This window comes from Hippoglossus stenolepis, chromosome 3 (genome assembly GCF_022539355.2).
Source record: "Hippoglossus stenolepis isolate QCI-W04-F060 chromosome 3, HSTE1.2, whole genome shotgun sequence".
Lineage (NCBI taxonomy): Eukaryota > Metazoa > Chordata > Actinopteri > Pleuronectiformes > Pleuronectidae > Hippoglossus > Hippoglossus stenolepis.
The window spans coordinates 7,105,744-7,123,403 of NC_061485.1; the positions used below are offsets into that span (position 1 = coordinate 7,105,744).

Sequence of the window (17,660 nt, forward strand, 5' to 3'; positions counted from 1 at the left end):
TGAGATTTCGTAGATGAGTGTTAAGCAGAAGTTCAGGTAAACTAAAGCTTAGGACAATGCTGTTAATGAGCTGAGAATAAGACTAACCTGAAAATGGACGTCGATGTTGTTTCATTTGGGTTGAGGCTAACAGTTCTGCAAACAGGCAGGAAGAGAGAAACTGTTAATATCAACAAATGAAGCTGAAGTCACCAAAGTTAAACTTCACCCGAAGCCACGCTGCAGATTTGCTTCCCCTCAGGATGAACTGAAACAACCTCAACAGGTCACATTTTAAAGATACACGGTCTGTTTGTGGAAGTTATAGGAACAAGTGAGTGTTTGGTGCTTCTACTCAATAAATTACTTAAAGGTTCAGTGTGTAGGATTTAGTGACATCTAGTGGTGAAGTTGCATGTTGCAGCTGAATGCCCCTCACCTCACCCTCCCCTTCCAAACATGAAAGAGAACCTGTGGAAACCTTCAGTTGTCATAAAAACTCAAAAGGTGTTTAATTTGTCCAGTTTGGGCTACTGGAAAAAACATGGCTGTCTCTGGACCAGCTCCCAATATAAATATAAAGTATTTAAATACAATGGGTCTATTTTCAGGTAAATAAACAACAATTCGTACAATTTAGATGAAACACACTGGTAAAAACATCACTACGATTATTTTATATTCAATTTCTGCCAATAGATCCCTTTCACCTAAATCTTACACACTCATTTCTGTGACTCTGTGAAACTATATAGTGTCATCTAATGTCATTTAACGCCCGATGCCAAGCCCTTTGTCTCACCGACGAGGACTTCTGCTCCTGCGGGGGGCGCTCCATCTTGGGCCTGCTGTCTGTCCCTTTTGGCTCCGACGTCTTCGCTCCATCCGCTTGCTGCTCAAGACGAGAAGCTGGAGGAAGGCGACAGATGTGTGGCTGTCACAGTTAATAAACTCAGGCACAAAATGCTGCCAGCTGTTCCAGCGGAACAAAAAAGAAAATATTCCAACATGCCAAAGATTAATGTTCCGGAGTGAATCATTAGTGGGAGAAAAAATGTGCAGAGTCAAATAAGTTGTGCAGGAAAGTTTATCAAGCTGGAGGCACATTCATTCATTTAAGAGACGTTGCCATCCTTTGTTTTCGTGCAGTTACACACAACGGGCCTTCAGTTGTTGGCGGCTCCACTGGTGCAGCTGGTTTGTCACTTAAGGCTGCTTCGATATTAATTGCTCAGGCAGCTGAGAGGGTTATTCTTACATCTGCCCCATCTAGTTCCCCCCCCCTAGATACCCTGAGTATGTGACACCGACCACCTTTTGATAACACGCCTGCTTCTCACACCTGCAGGCTGTTACTGGCCCAGTAACGGGAGTCATTCTCTCCTGAACTCACCTGGAAAACCTCCCTGGCTGGGGCTGCTCACACTGTCCTCCGCACCAGAGCTGAACACAAACGAGTCTTGCTTGAGCGGCGTACCACAGGACACGCTCTCCTGTAAGAAGGGTAGAGACACTCCAATTTACTTGGGCAATGTTGCAGCTCATTTATTTATACAGATACTATCAGCAGCCAGGAAGAAAGTTGTAACACGTTAATGGTTCCAGTCCGAGTCTCCAACGAAGACTGACCGGATCGGTACTGAAGTTCAAACCATGGAGAGAATTAGCTTTTCCATAAAACTACGGATTGACAACGACTGTACAACCAGCTCTGCTCCCAGTAGAACTACATTCACCAATTATGGACCAACACTGGTTTAACTCTCTTAACTGTGCAATATTCATTGTGTCTGTGCAATACAAAGGCTTATGTACAACCCATTCCACTGTATATATTCTCGCATTGTATATATTGTTTTTCACAGTGTATGTTTTAGTCTTTATTCCATTTATATCTATATACTTTTATTGCATCCTTATTTATTATTACTTACTGATGTATCTTAACTGGCCTCTTGCAGCTTTAACATCGTATAAAGGATTATCTTATATTGTGCACTTTTATCTTCCATAAAGTTGTTACCGTACACGCAGACAGTCAGACCTCATAGCCGCAGCTGTCTCTCTTATGCCAGAACTTGTCTTTCACTTTAGTCTTCGTACCACAAATAGCTACCGCAGCTCTACTCTCTGACTGTATTTGCATTTTTATCTTTTTTTTTTTACTCTGCAATACATTTTGGGACCTGTCATTTCTGAGATATAGTGACATCCATCAAACGCTCTCACAAATAGATGATTTTTCTTCCTCACAGTAAAAGTGTCGAGCAGAACCACAAATATGTCGCAGGCTGTAAACAGAAGCTGTCGGCTGCTTTTGGTTTAGAGAAGTGACACACGCCCGCATGTCTGCACTTCCATTATGTGTCGTCACCCTGTCTGTCTGCCTCCACCCACCAGTCCGGTGTCGTACTCCTCCTCGGCCTCCTCCTCGTGCTCCTCCACGACACTGGCGAAGCTGCTGGCGTTGGAGGAAGAGCGGGAAAGGTCCTGCGCCTCAGGGATGGATGGCGCCCTGTAACACATCGCCAAACTGCACACCTGGGTCACTCTGAGCGCACAAACACCCGTGTAACACGCATGCACAGAAACACCAATCCACTCATTTGGGCAGCAGCAGTCGAAATATCTCTTGTCCTTCCAAAGAACGAATAAATTGTCATCTACATTTCACAGCCCGTCTTTCCCTCCGGTGACATTTTCAGGGGAAGCGACAGCTGTGCCTTTGCTACTTTGTGCCACGTAATATTTTAAAGGCGTTTGAATAAAGCAGCTCTCTGAATAAGCCATCGCTAGTGCTGAGTGAGACTGGGATAAACAGAATATACACGTAATATAATTTTTTAAAAACTTATTTTGCAATAACAGACAGACAACCTCAGATGCAGCCTTTAAGACAGTAATTTGCTGTATGTAAAAGTGCTATGCAGAGAGCTGTTATGGTAGTTTCTTAGTGAGAATAAGTGAGTTTTATCTTAAGTAATCTCAAATGGCAAAAATATGGCACATGTGAAGATGACGCCTGAACACATCTCTGCTCAAACCCTCTCTAACTTTTCTCGGCGTCACTTTATTAGAACAAAATCTGGAGAATCTGGATCATGGTCCCAAAAAAAAAATAACGTGACTTTGGTGGTTTGTTTTATAAAAAATGACAACCAGGGCCGTGAATCATGTGACAGAGTCGCTGCTCCAAACTGTATAAATGCTTTCCCTATACCAAACCTCTAAAGGCGTCGGACACCACCGATAATTCATGAGTGTAATTCGAAAGATAGTCACCTGTTCCTGGGGGCAGGAAACTCTGGAGAGCTGTGATTGGACGAGTTGTCTGATCTATTTTCCTGCCACATGTGGCTGCAGTCGGACGACCTCTGGGGGCTGGGCGACACCTCCCGGCTTCAGGACAGGGACGGAGACATGGAAATAAATGTATTTTTACTTATCCCATACTGTAACATACTGTAATCTGTTAGTGCAGATTCACACAATGTGAACACGAGCTGTCGGATGTGAAGAAAAAAACTCTGACGTACTATTCTTTCCTCAATAAAGACATACAGATCATATTCTATATTTCATACTGTTATAAAGCTTTTGTCATGTGGTTAAAATGCTACAAAGATTCAGTTTAAAATGTAGAAATAAAAAACAGAAGCACAACAAATCCTCTGAATCCAAACTGCCCTCCAACAGGAGCTTGTACTTTACACATCCTCTAATATCTTATTTCTTCTTTTTAATGTCCCTGCCTCCATCTGTCGCGACACTATTTGCTCGTCACCACCCACTCGCTGCTGATCAGCTGCGCTCCGTCCTCTCACCTCCTCTCTTGGACCTCCTGGATGTTCTCGATGCCAATGGCGCTGCTGCGCCGGGAGCTGAAGGGCCCGGACTTTTTCCTGGTTGGGCTTTTCCCAGGAATTATCAATGACTGACAGTGGGAGAGGAGAGTCAGACACACTGCAGGTACAGTACGAGCTTCTCACAGCCACAGTATGAATGGAATGCATGATACAGTAGTGAACAGTACATTGATGGCTTGATATATCCTGAGATAATGTGAGGACACATCCTGCAACATGTTTTACAAATCCATGATCCACCCCCTTCATGCAGGAACTGATTTTATATTCTATATTTTCTGTCTTTCTCTCTTAGAGACGTCTCCTTAGGTTTTCTGTTTGTTTTTTTATTTCATGTAGAGACGGCAGACTCTGTAGTTTAACCTTCAAATGTCACACTGCCAATTTAAGATGCTGTATGATTCAGCAATGAAGTTTATTTACCAGGGTTTCTGCAGGTTTCAACCAGGTAAAATGAAAGACTCTTTTTAAGACCATAATTCATGGTAAATGGTAAAATGATCCGTATTTACATTGCAATGTTTTAGTCTTGATGAACACTGACAGCGCTTTACAGTACACTATCTTCTGCTATTCACGCACAGCCGACGGGGGCAATTTGGGGTTCAGTATCTTGCCCATGGACACTTTGGCATGTGGAAGACTGGGATTGAACCACCGACCTTCTGTTTAGAGGATTGCCCCTTAAAATTGGTTTTAAATCAGAGACGGAGGGTATCCATAGTCCCCAGAGCCAAGGTGAATGTACTGAGATCAATTCTGACCAAGGTGTTTGTAGACGATCAGTTATCAGTTCCATATTGGTCTTTTTTGTAGTTTTATTAAAGCGTGCTAATATCTTATCATTGAGGACAAACTACAACACACGTAGACACTACATATGATGCATACCGCCAAAGTAAAGCAGTGTTAAATGGATGTTAACATAATTAAGACCTACCTAAATGTATTTATAACCTAGTACCAGTATTTTGACGTATTTAAGACATTTTAAGGCCTTAAATTCAGATTATTGACTTTAAGAGCCTGCAGAAACCCTGGATCTCTAATCTCTAATTTCTCTTATGGTGTTTAGGAGCAACATTTCAAAGTAAAAGAATGAAGTAATTCATATAAGATTTGGTGTTATGGAATGCAAAGTGTGGAAAATCTGCCCCAATATGAAATATATAAATAAAACAGGGTTTGGTTACTGTGTGAAATGAATGAATGCAATCACAACCATACTCAAACAAATGTCATTATAATATATATATATATACAAAAACCCTTACAGGCATAACACTAAGAACAGAAACACTCACATTTTAAAAAGACAAACATATCAAACAAGAAGAGAGAGTTATACATGAACCTCTTCTATTGTTCCTATCCCTATGGCACTGCCTCGACGTCCATATTTACTGGGACTTTTCCCTGGGACAAGCAATGACTGAGCCACACGAGACAGGGCGAGGGGGAAGCAGAGAGAGACAGGAGATGATAGATTGAAAAAAGCAAGAGGGGTGGGGAAGGAAAAACAGAAAAGAACACATCATAAGAATCTCATGCGCACGGCACAACGAATTTAAACAACAAGGTGCAAAAGGAGCCTGAAACAGCAGCTCACAGCGTGAGATAATACAGAGACGACATGACATTGAGGAAACAGTGAGAGGCTTTTCAGAGCAAATGCCGGCCGGGGGTCCAACACAGGAGGATGGACAGCTTCTGCTCTGAGGGCAACAGGTCTGTGTCGTGATGAAATTCAGAGGGAGAGAAGAGCGGCGGCAGAAACATCTCACACAAGCACATCAACGGAAAACATGAATGCAGTTGCGGTCACGTTTTTTTCCCGGTTGTGTTTTGGCTTTAGAAGTTGTGTTTGGACTTCTGCAGTTGGGTTAGGGTTAGTTGTGGCTTTTAATAATTATAACTTTATTTGTATTGCACTTTTCAATACAAGTAAAGTGCTTTACAACAAACAATATAAAATTCACAAACAATCAGAGTCAAGAAATAATAATACAGACACAAATAATAAAAGTCAGACATCATACGACAAATACGGCAAAGGCTCTATCGCTATCTTTTGCAGTTGCGTTGTGGTTTTGTGGTTGTGTGGTGGCTTCTGCAGTAGTGTAGCTTTAGTAGTCGTGTTGTGGCTTTTCCGTTAATGCTCTTCTGTGAGTCATCTCGTCCCCCTTGGGAAAAGGGGCAAAGAGAACTGGCGCAATCCAAAAAAGGGCGTAGCTTCTAGAAAATGTTCGGAAAAACTTTCCGAAACGGGGTGAATCTAGTTTCGATTCAAAAATACAGTCAGTAACCGAATTATTTGCAAAGTAAAACGCATCGAACCCCGTTTTTGAAAGAGATACAAACAGGACGGTGGGCTCCTGACAGTTGTGGCGCTGGCCATGCATGTTTTCCAGCCGCACATGCACAAGGCTGCAGAGAAAAGTTATAACATTTACGGGAGGACACATGACTGAAGCACATTGGGGAAGGGAGGGAGTCTGGGTAATCAAACAGCTGCTACACTGAGCTCACTTCAGGTCTCAGGTCAGAGACGCTACAGACTCACAAACACTCGTATCTAACTGTTGCACTGAGGTGACTAAGACTCTCTCAGCACATGAGAATGAATGAAATGCTGAGGATGAATTGCGACGTTAATTTTCAACACAAAGAAACAAGAAAAACAAGCAATTAAAAGGAGCAACATGAGTCATAAATAGAAAAAAAGACAATCAGTGAAAGCCACTTTAAAACAAAGCAAGAGTGAAATTAAAATGTGAGGACTTAATGAACATAATGATGTAAGTCAGGTGCCTTAATATGCAAAAGGAGTAACGCTCATATGAAAGAACAGGGGCTGAGGAGTCTGTGAACAGACATAAATATATATATACACCATCGTCCTGAGTGTACGTTGTGTGTCAGGTGGGCATCATGTGAACCAAAATGGCTTACTTACAATCCCTGGGGTTTTGGGGCTCTCTGCGGGATTGTGGGTAAAGCTGCCACTGTGACTAGTGGAGACTGTGTGTGACTTCTTGTTACTGAGGCCCATGGCGTCCATAGACTGGCTTCTGCTGCGGATGACCCGCTACAGAGAGAAACGAGGAGATATGTTGTCAGTGGATCCACCGGCGTTGTGTGGAAACGCGACACACTGAGGGATATGTTTACCTTGACCAGCACGAAGAAATTAATAAAGATTATTGGTACTGCAGTGGATGTCTTATCTATAATATCTTTAAAATAGATGTTCTTTGTCCAAAATACATTTAGCTAAGTCCCAGTAAGGATGTAACAGCTATGCTTCTGCGTACTAAAATATATCTTTACTATATTACATATCCTGATATACTTCAGGTTGTCAACAACTGGGCAAATTTGAATAATAATATTAATTTGAACCTTTTCTAAAGTGGATCAAATGTGAGCTTATACATGATTGTGTGAGTATTTGTGCATATTTCTTTATGCAGGACTATGTTTTGAACACTCAGGGGCAGTGCAGGTCAACAGGCAGCAGGGAGAGGCTGGGTGACAGAACTGAGGGTCCATAAAAGGTCGAGGAGAGTGTGTAGGTGTGCAGCGGAGGAAGATGACGTCTACGGGTGGAGTCTGGAGTTGGGTTTTGTTTTTGTCATGGAAGGGGGGAGTATGGAGCAAGGAGGAGCAAGGAGGAGCAACAGTGAGAGGAAGTGGGAGAGACAGCAGCAGTGAAATCTACACAGTGGGAAAACAGCAGATGGAGAAAGTGAGAGTGGGAGAGCTTTGCTGGGTTGAATTTGTGGAGGTGTGAAAGAGAGAAAGAGGCCCAGGTACGAACACCTGTCCTGAGAGATCTGATCACAAGTGGACAGTGTAAAGTTCATCTGTTCACACCTGGTGTTGAAATGCGTCCTGAATGTGTCTCCTATGACCATGTGGGAGGAAATTGTTGTTTTTAACCAGTGTGCATTTCAGATGTGTCAGATGACATTATGAATAATAAAGGGAAAGATAGCTAGCGGAGTCCGGAGGGGCTGAATGAATAAATGCGCGCAACTTTGAAGAACGATTGACCAGTTTAAGAAAAGTGTAAGTCATTATCTGGTGGTCAGTGTAGATATTGTGTCAGTGGCCATAAACTAACATATAATAGCACATATAAGAAGAGCAGATAGAGGCTTCCTCCATACTGCTACGTTTTAGTGTAAAAAAAATGCATCAACTACGGCCACGCTTAGTGTCCACACTTCTCCAGAGTTTTAGAGCTGCTAAAACCGAGAAGTTTGGAAACACAGCCGGCCCCTTTTTTGTTTGAAAACTCTGGGGCTGCGTTCTAGTCTAGACAGATAGAAACAGAGATATCGCAAACGATCACTTAGACACTCACAACCGTTTGCTGATTGGATCTTTTTGGTCACGACGTAGCCTTCGCGGGTTCGTCAGGCTCCTATCACATGACCGGATGAAACAACTGGCTACCAGGGTAGAACGCAACATGGATAATCAGCATTGCTGACCCTGATGTCTTTGCTAACAGCTGTTGTGCCATTAAAGTTATATTGTGCTCGAAGTTATTATTCGAGCAATCTGCGACAATTCCCATGTTTACACCAGCACATGCATGCCCAGTACATGGTGATATGTGCTTTCAGGCGTGTTGGGGATTAAGACTTATACAAAAAGAAAAAGCTTGTTTCGACAGAGATCCTTTTAGTTTCGAAGTTTTCAAAAGAAAACAAAGTCGTTTGGATGTAGCGAGAAAGGGAGAGTGGGAAATGTTTGCTCGGTTAAAATTGTGGAGGTGTGAAAGAGAGAGGCTGAAAGATGGCTCTCGACAGGTTGAAAGAAAAAGAGAGGCAGGACTTGCAGACACATTTATAGATGTAGTGCATGGAGCAATGGAGGAGAGAGATGGATCTAAAGAGAAAACAGACACTGTGGGAACTGTTGGTATATTTCTCTGAAGTTGCAAAGAAAAATAACAGAGAGCAAGTCGGCGACACAGAGAGAGCAGAAGAAGAAAAACAGCGCAGGGAACGCTGCCCATGGGGAGACATGCAAACTGCATCATCAACTCCCTAATGAGGGGTCATTAAATCGTTCATCAGGCACACACAATCACAGCTTCGACTGCCATGCCTCAGCGGCGGAGCTCCACAACCTTAATGGTCATTGATGGAGCACTCTCAGTCAGAGCAAAGTGCCTTTCACACACAACAGCTTCAAGAAAAGAAAAAAAAAAAACTCCCCATCATGTGAAAACACACTGAGTTCAGCAGTCACAGCCAAGTGAGGAAATCAAATGCCACAGGACTGGTCCTTTGAGATACTACAAATTTTCTCTGCTTTGTTTTCTCATGTGTGAATACCCAGAATCCCGGCCAAGAGACAGGGGGGAGGGGGGTGAAAAAAAAAAAAAGCATCCTGAAAGTTTCTCTCCGCTCGTCACCGTTCCCTCTAATGCATGTGGCGTTGCAGATTAACGGCGCGTCGCATCAAATGAGGGATGAGGCCGTACCTTAAAGGACTCAAAGAAGCCTCCTCCTCCTCCGCCGCCCCCGTTCTCCAGCTTATCTTCATCCCCACCGAGACCCATCATCGACTGGCTGTTGATGTGCAGCTCCTCGTAGAGCGTCTCCAGCAGGGCAGTGCGTGTGCGCTCCTGACAACAACAAGAACGCCGTCAGTCTGCGGAGGAGCCGACTCTGCAATCTCAAATTCCAGTCGGCTGACAGCAAATATTAGGAGTGGAGCTCATTTGCATTGTGGCAGTTTGAGAAGCGCTGGAGATTAGAGTTAATCTGTGTTGTCACCTGAAATCACTCCCCACCGAGAACACACACACACAGACACACACACTCTTACCTCCAGCTTGGCAAACTTCTCAGCCTTGTAGCAGGCGTACTCTGCGTTGATGAGCTTGGTGAAGAGGAACTCACGGAGCTCTGGGCCCTGACAGACACGAGCAAATGGGAAAGTCAAATGAACTGAATTTATATTCATATAACACTTTACTCTACCAGTCACATTCACCTATATTCTAAACAGTCATACAGCGACAGAGGGCGCGATTTAGGATTCGCTGACCCCCGCTCAGACCTGGTCGGAGCTAAGTACATAGTGAATGCACCCGAATGCGTCTTGAGATGCGATCACTTGATTGTGAGGAGGTCTGTGACGCATGTGGCCTCATTCTTTTACGCTGTGTGAGCACAAATGCATCCTGGGCCACATATGAAGAATTGCCTACTCAGCCGATGTCCTCTGACCTTCTAGCTTCACAATGAATCAAAGTATTTTCACACCTCACAGTACCACTACTTTTATTTATTTATATCTGACCACCACATTGTGATTTCTATTTATTTCAAAATCGGTAAAATCTTCAGAATACAGACTGCAGGAGCTGGGGATGACCCGGTTTATCTTAATGTATTGTATTTGCCTTTACTTACTTATACAGCTCTGACTGGAAAAATACCAGACTATCTATCAGCATTATACTTCAACAGTAAGACTTTATCACACCCGCTTAAACAACTCGCTTCCACTTCATGTCCCGCAAGTTCGCTCTGAACTCGGAAAATCATGGATCAAAATACAGCACATCTTTAAATTTAGCAAAATTCTGTAATGTCGCACATAACTGTGTTTTATTTGGCTTTTAAAGTCATGTTAATTAATGTAGCAATGTTTTTAATTTGCTTTTTTATTATCTTTATTCCTCTAATTGTTTTTATTGGCTCTTATTTCGGTAAAAAAGGTTTCCTCCTCTTTCTATTTAACTCAATATCATTGTAAATAAGCATCAACCCGAATGGCATCTCGTGTAAATACAGATTTTAAGCCACAGCAGCACATGAGTACGTGCAGAGAGGGACCAGCAGGGTGATGAAGGGTTATGACGTGTGAGTAGCTTCTCACGGGGGAACTGATTTAATGCCTTTGTTTGATTGCAGACCTTTTTGAAGATGGCAGGGTCAGGCAGAGCCGGCCCGAAGAAAGGTACATCATCCCTCGCTGTCACAGACACCTGGAAGACAGGGAAGGAGAGCTAAGCCTGTGAAACCTCTCCGAAGGATTAACTGTGATACATGTTCCTGCTTTTTTAAAGCCACACAGACAAGTCGCCGCCGTGCCTTGATAAAATATCCGCTGTCCTGAAAACTAACCTTGTAGGTGACATTGTCCGTGCACGCGCTCTCCACCTGCACCACCACGTAGGCGTGCAGGAAGTTGGACTGGATCATGTCTGGGACAAAGGGCGTGTTCTCCTCCTGGAACATGATGGCTACGATGTCGTTGCCTATGTGCCTCTTCCTCTGCAGCTGGAGGGGCAGAGATAAACAGAAACTAACAACAGCGGAAACACATCAAATAACCAGTTAGAGTCACAAACACAGAGCTGTCACGTCCTGGACTCGCACAGAGAAGATCCACTGGGAGTAAATATAGTCCCAGCAGAGAGTAGACGTTGAGTTTGATCCAAGAGTACAACCTCTTTTCTGAAATGCTTGACAACCCAGTTTATATATATCAGCCAGGAAATCAAGCTCTTCTTGATGGCTTCTGCTATTGATTCTGAACACACGGAAAAGTTTCTCAATCATTTCTATAAAAAGTAAATTAAGTCTAAATATATCATGGGTATGGATGATATTTATGAAGGTATATACAGACACATAGGCCACAAATCTACCTTAAAGGAGCAGTGTGTAGGATTTCTAAGGATCTCTTTGCAAAAATGGGATATAATACTCATATCTATGTAATAATAACTGTGTAATGACCCTTAATCTGTAACTTCAATTTAGGTATGAACAAGCTAGAATAATTAAGGGTTTCAGATGTGTTGGTGGTGTGGAAAGTAAGAAATCTAAATATCAGTTCATTGCTGCAGAGCGGCTGCATTTTCCTCATTGCCAAGAAGCGTAAAGTTGGCGAAAGGACACTTACTTGAAGGACAGAGTGACTGTGCCCAAGCATCGAGTTTTCATCCAAGCAATATCTTTTAAATCGCCCGGTATTGCCAAGCATTAGGGGCACCTTCTTTTTTTAAATTGAATTATGAATCTATGTTGTCACCGCTTCTTTTAGCAAGGGACTCTCCCGTGAACATCAGGGAAGATATGACTGAAAAACCATCACACTAACAATAACTGGAATGACAGTTAGTAGAGCGCAAACCCGCACCAAGGCCCCAACAGTTCCCTTAAATTAAATCAAGCTGCACCAAATTGCACACACTTATAGATATCAGTCCCCTCAATGTGACTGATTTATTTCATCAAGATCCATGAATTATTCCATGGGAAAATCTGTGAAAATGTAAATAAATGCTAATTTCGACAAGCTCGACGTGTTAAAGAAAGTGATGAAAACAATTCCTCAATCCGCCCGCTGATCTGGATCTGCACACAAATTTAATGGGTTCTTCCCTGACCCATTCCTGACCCTTCCACCAAGTTTAGTCACAATTTGTCAAATAGTTTTTGTGTAACCTTGGTCACAAACCAACCAACCAACGAACAAACAAACGGACAGGGCTAAAAACAGAATCTCTTTGTCAGAAGTAAATATCTGTAAGTAGAGATTTGCAGTAGTCAGGGTGGATTTCATATTTGAGACAATGTGCCATAAATGCTTTCCCCTTGAGAAATGAAATGGTAAAATACCAGTGGATATCACAATGCCCTGTTCATCCCTCCAAAATGATTCTTATCACGAGGACGCTGTGACCTAAATCACTTCACAGCATGCAAGTCACAGGAGATCCATCAGATTCTGCAGATACAGTTTGGTGGTAAACAGAAATCCCTGATAAATATTCTCAGTGCAGTGACAGTGACAGTATTTTCCAACAGACTCAGTAAAGAGGCCTGATCCCATTTAACAATTGTGTCTCTGCAGCAGCATGTGTTGATTACCCTGCGTCAGCCACCAGGATGTTTAACACACTAAAGTGCAGCCTTTTAGCAAAGCCACTTCACACCTGTTGAGCTGCTGCTGCTATAAAATGTCTCAAGAGAAGAACAATTGTGTGCAAACATTTATTCTGGGATTTATAGATGATTCTTTTGCAGTAAGAAATTACATTACAGCCTCTCTCCGCCTGTTGAAAGCAGTCCGTCTGTTTACATGAGAACAATCAACCATCTGTTTCAGGCTCTGGCGAGTTTTTATTGTTTTATTTTATTTGCTGAAGTCGTATCAGCCAGACATAAAAAATAAAATGTTTTACATTGCTCAAAAGGGAAAGAGTCTGACGCATCCTTTTATTTTTCAAATATCTGCGAATGTCTCAGAATTTAACCCTGACTCAGAAAATGTTTTTAAAAAGCCTTGTATTTCTGATTGGAGCACTTATAAACACAGTCTTGATGCAAAATTATTCTTTTTGGCGAATATCAAGATCAAACTGACATAAATTACATTAAATGACAAAGCAAATTCAGTCCTTTGTCCAAACCAGACAATATTTTGAACAATTCTTTTCCATTTATGCAAACATTTAGCAAAACTAACTTTTTCCTCTGCGTTCTTGCCTCTTGTCCACATGCAAAAGGTGTTTTTCACTCAAACGTCTTCCAAAATGCAGATTTTCAAAACCTCCCGTTTCTGTGAATCCAAGTATACACGTCACACGGAGAGTTTGGTAAAGGATGATGTCACCGCTTACTTCACACACGGCCACTGTTGCTTTGTGTTATGAGCACGAGCTAGAAACAACAACAACGGAAGCTATATACCGTTTTCTCTGAGTTCGATTAGCACGACTCGGCCTAATTATAAAGCTGCAGCTAAATGTAGCATCACTGTCTCACCTGATGTAAAACTTGGACCACATTGTTCTTCGCTGGTATTTGATGGATCGTTCATGTATCGCCACCTACTGGCCCAACGTGCTTGTTTGAGCGTCTGTTGTCATTTTTTGTGTTTTATGAGACACTCTGTAAAAACGTAGGACAAGTGGACAGAGATTTTCTCAAAAGTGGAGGGGAAGATATCCGTTCAATTAACACGCACACTCTTGGAGACGAGGCCTGCATCACTCAAGCTCAGTAGGTGCCAGCTTCAGTATTTACTTACACAGAGGCCGTCAGACGCCAGACAGCTGAATAGCATTCATTCAGACGCTTGACATCTGGCAATGACGTATAGGCTACATCCTGAAATCAGATCTGACGACATTAATGCTGCACCTTCTTTTTTTCTGAAATCCTGCTGCACTACTATGGGGGAGCTATGCCTCATCGATCATGTCATGTCGCTGCGGGTTAGAATCCCCGGTTTTCTCTTCATGCACATGGACCATCTGTGCAGCGTTACTGTGGTAACAATGTTGCACACACTCTTAGAGACAGTGAAGAGCAGCTAAGGACTAATGTCGCTCAATCCGACAAGGCATCAAAGAGATGGAAGTTTCAAGGCAAACAAACAGAGGAGAAACTCAAAAGTCACTAGAGAACATCGTGGCGCCAGAGGAATTCGTAAATGTCACGGATTGATTTGTTTCTCTACGACAGCAGTGAGGACAGAGAACCTGCCAAACCTAAATAAATGCTTAGCAAGTGTGTACTGCACCGGTAAAACCCAAAATGGCTGAAAGAATAGTTGGACACAAGCTGCTTTCAGACCTGTCCTGGCTGTAAAAGGTGCTATATAAATAAACTAGATTATTATTATTGTACGTGAAACCTCAAAATACTTTACAGGGAGAAATAGATGATAGATTCTTGGCTAAGATATAGATGAGGATCAATTCCAATTTTATGTCTCTACCACATTAACATGAAAGTACAGCCCACAGCACGTTAGCTTAGCTTGGCAGAAAAGACTGGAAATCAATTTTTGTATGGAATAAACAAATGAGATGGTAATTAGGGAGATTTATTTTGCTTCTGGGGCAGATTTTGTTTGCTTCAGAGCCAGAGACAGTTTTCTTCCTTTTTCCAGGCTTCTTGTTGGAGTCTGAGCTTATCACCCGCTGGCTGGCGCTACATATGTATTGTTCAGACACGAGAGTGGGTTTATCTCTTAATTCTGCAGGAAAGTTATCAAGTGTATTTCCAAAAAAATATCAAACTGTTGCTTCAACTACTTTAAGACTTTATCGCTTTTGTTTTCCGTGCCCCCAGAATGAGGCTAATTACAGATTAATACAATTCATCTTGCTTCCTCAACTTTAAAAGAATTAAAATGAGGATGTCACAGCCTCTGACCCACGAGCTGCTGCTGCAATCAAGCACATGATGGTGTCACGAGGAGAGGCCTTCACAAATCAATTAGTCGAGGATATTGAGAACTGCTCTGGAAAGTCAAATGAGTTTCTCTGATGATGGATCTGTACCTGCTGCGAGTCTCCCTCTGTGTAAGGCAGCTTGGTGGACACGTGGAACATAATCTCCTTATTATGGAAACTTGTGTAGATGGATTCTGTGCCCGTCTGCCCGTGAGCGACATCCAGCCCCCCTCGGAACCTGGGGAAGAAAGGGAGGAGGAGAGTTAAGGGTAGAAGCAAGCGAAGTAAGTGAAGAAAAGGCGAGGAGAGGAGAGGCCCGGTCCATCCACGCTCGTCCATCATTGAGAAAACGCCACTGGGCACTTCTTCTGCCAACTCAGTCACAAAGTTGGAACCACTACAAATATCGAGGGCCTCTAAAACGCCTTTTTCACAGATTCATTCAAAACTTAACTCGGATCAATAGCAAAGAGACTAGCTGCCTTCTTCTGGCAGACATTACGTTGAGTGCTATAATGAGAACTAACCCTAAAGTGCTGAAAGGTTCTGCTGGAGGAAATCGAAAATGTAAAGTGTCCAAACCCTTTGAAGTCGTGAAGCTCAATCTTGTGGCCCAGGAACTCCAAGAACTCGACAAAGGCCGGACTTTCATCCATGTTCCCAAACAGCTCCTCCTCCGATACCTGCAAGGACCAGGGAAAGTGCATTTCCATGAGGCGTGACATACGACTAAAAAGAAAAGATTAGCACCGTTCTCTCTTTGAGGCGCACCCACCTGGCCGAACTTCTGATAAATAACTCCAAACTTGAAGTTGTTGCTGATCACGTGCTCATCAAAGGTGACGATGAGCCTCGACGCCTGAGGACGAGAAGACGGGAGGTTTTAGGTCAGATTCATGGAGCTGTAGAGTTGGTGCAAGTGAAATTTCAGGTACAAGTCACAATGAGGACCAGTGCCTACCTTTGGGTAGAGGACGGGGTAAAACCTGTCCACGTTAACTTCTTCACAAACAAGCTACAAGTGAAAAAGATATACAAGCATCATTAGATTTGTTAAATATATGCTGAGATAGTGAAATAGTGTCTTTAACAAATACACACAGCAGATAATAAGTTACAGCTGATAACAACTGCCTACCTTGGCCATCTGAACCACATTGGGGAACTCGGTAAGGCAGGAAATGGGAATTACATCGTGGTAGGTTTTTAGCTTTGTGCTGAAAGGCAAAATTTTGAAAAGTCAAAGTTCTATTTCTAACGCGAAAGGATCCTTGGGCTTAAATGCTTCTCCTCTTTGTTGCTCGGCATTCATGCAAGTGAATCGCACATTCAAAGGAGAGCTTTCCGCTACACGCTGTGCGGAGCTGGGTGTGCATAATGGTCTTGACACTTGATGTGTCCGAGACAAGATTGCCAGGGAGAAGGCTGAACGGCTCCGTAATTTCTTTTCTAGAAGAGGCCACTGCTCTATCGGAGGGGTTAAGATAAACAGCACCAAGAGAACTGTGTGCGGCGGAGTCTTCAGAAAATCTGAGCTACTTATGGCGGCTCACATTCACAGTGCAATAGTTCAACATCTGGGAAAAATATTCATATTCAATTTTATTTGTAAAGCGACAAATCACATTATCTCAAGCCTCTTTACAGAGTGAGGTCGAGACCTTTCAATATTATATGGAGACGTCCAACAGTTCCCTCAGTGAAGCTAACACCCGAACTAAAGTGAGGCAGTCTGAGGATTTCTGTGATCGGCGAGAGCACCTTGACTAGTGGCCCTTGGTTTGTAAACATGTTGAGTTGAAGCCTGATACTTAAGCATCATTATTACGGTTTGGCACCAAAGCGTAAAGGATCTATCCTTTGGAGCCTTTGTTTCTCAGAGATGGAAGAACGCATTTGTCGACCACATTTGGAGAGGCCTTCGAAATGGATCAGTCCGGTCGCACCGCTGTGAACGGTCTTCACATGCAGCCTCCAAAGGATGCAGCCCCTGAATTGACACAGCATGTGTGTGTGTGTGTGTGTGTGTGTGTGTGTGTGTGTGTGTGTGTGTGTGAGCAGAAAGCAGGTGCAGCAACAGTGACTAAGGAGACTGAGACTTGTCAAACAGTCAATTTGCACTAACAGCCTGTGATTCTATACCAAAGAATATAAGAGGTGGCACAAAGACTTTATGATTTATCATTCAGGTCTTTCTCTGTGACCCTGAAATGATTAGCGGTGCAGATAATGGATGGTTGACTGGACGAAGGTCTATTTAAATGTGAACTGGGAGTCAGCGCCGGTGACTACACCAGCTGAGGTGACGGTGTTTGACCTGGATGACGGAGTGACCGTGGGTGGCGCCCACGCAGCGGAAAACATCACTGTGTGAAAAAATAAAAGTGGAGAGCAGAGCGCCTGCTACCTTGCTACACTCATCCACTCTGCAGCTCCATTAACAAGCAGGGACTGCAGCTATTAAAATCTGGAGTGGAGTCTCTCAGGTGCTAAAATTAATTCACAGGTTTTGTGTAGTACGTTGTGTTCCGCCTCCCCCCCCCCTCTCCCTCGTCTGTCTTTAGCAGAATGTGAAGGCGTGGAGGATTGCA

The 17,660-nt window shown here is 43.1% G+C and overlaps 1 protein-coding gene across 14 annotated transcripts in view; it reads right to left on the reverse strand.

The window, feature by feature from the left end:
- rap1gapb (RAP1 GTPase activating protein b) overlaps positions 1-17,660 on the reverse strand; it is a 100,706-nt gene that overhangs the window by 2,033 nt on the left and 81,013 nt on the right. For 8 of the 14 annotated variants that reach the window (XM_035153104.2, XM_035153097.2, XM_035153105.2 and 5 more), the window contains 17 exons: positions 16,208-16,286; positions 16,031-16,084; positions 15,845-15,928; positions 15,652-15,752; positions 15,178-15,307; positions 11,000-11,155; positions 10,789-10,860; positions 9,693-9,779; positions 9,346-9,489; positions 6,802-6,933; positions 5,200-5,277; positions 3,804-3,913; positions 3,262-3,378; positions 2,377-2,530; positions 1,373-1,472; positions 782-888; positions 88-135 (listed from right to left, as the gene is read on the reverse strand). In XM_035153104.2, the coding sequence (XP_035008995.1) occupies positions 127-135; positions 782-888; positions 1,373-1,472; positions 2,377-2,530; positions 3,262-3,378; positions 3,804-3,913; positions 5,200-5,277; positions 6,802-6,933; positions 9,346-9,489; positions 9,693-9,779; positions 10,789-10,860; positions 11,000-11,155; positions 15,178-15,307; positions 15,652-15,752; positions 15,845-15,928; positions 16,031-16,084; positions 16,208-16,286 (1,714 nt within the window). In that variant the 3' untranslated portion in view covers positions 88-126. The remainder of the gene's footprint in view (positions 1-87; positions 136-781; positions 889-1,372; positions 1,473-2,376; positions 2,531-3,261; positions 3,379-3,803; positions 3,914-5,199; positions 5,278-6,801; positions 6,934-9,345; positions 9,490-9,692; positions 9,780-10,788; positions 10,861-10,999; positions 11,156-15,177; positions 15,308-15,651; positions 15,753-15,844; positions 15,929-16,030; positions 16,085-16,207; positions 16,287-17,660) is intronic. The other 6 variants (XM_035153093.2, XM_035153100.2, XM_035153096.2 and 3 more) reach the window with 5 other exon arrangements.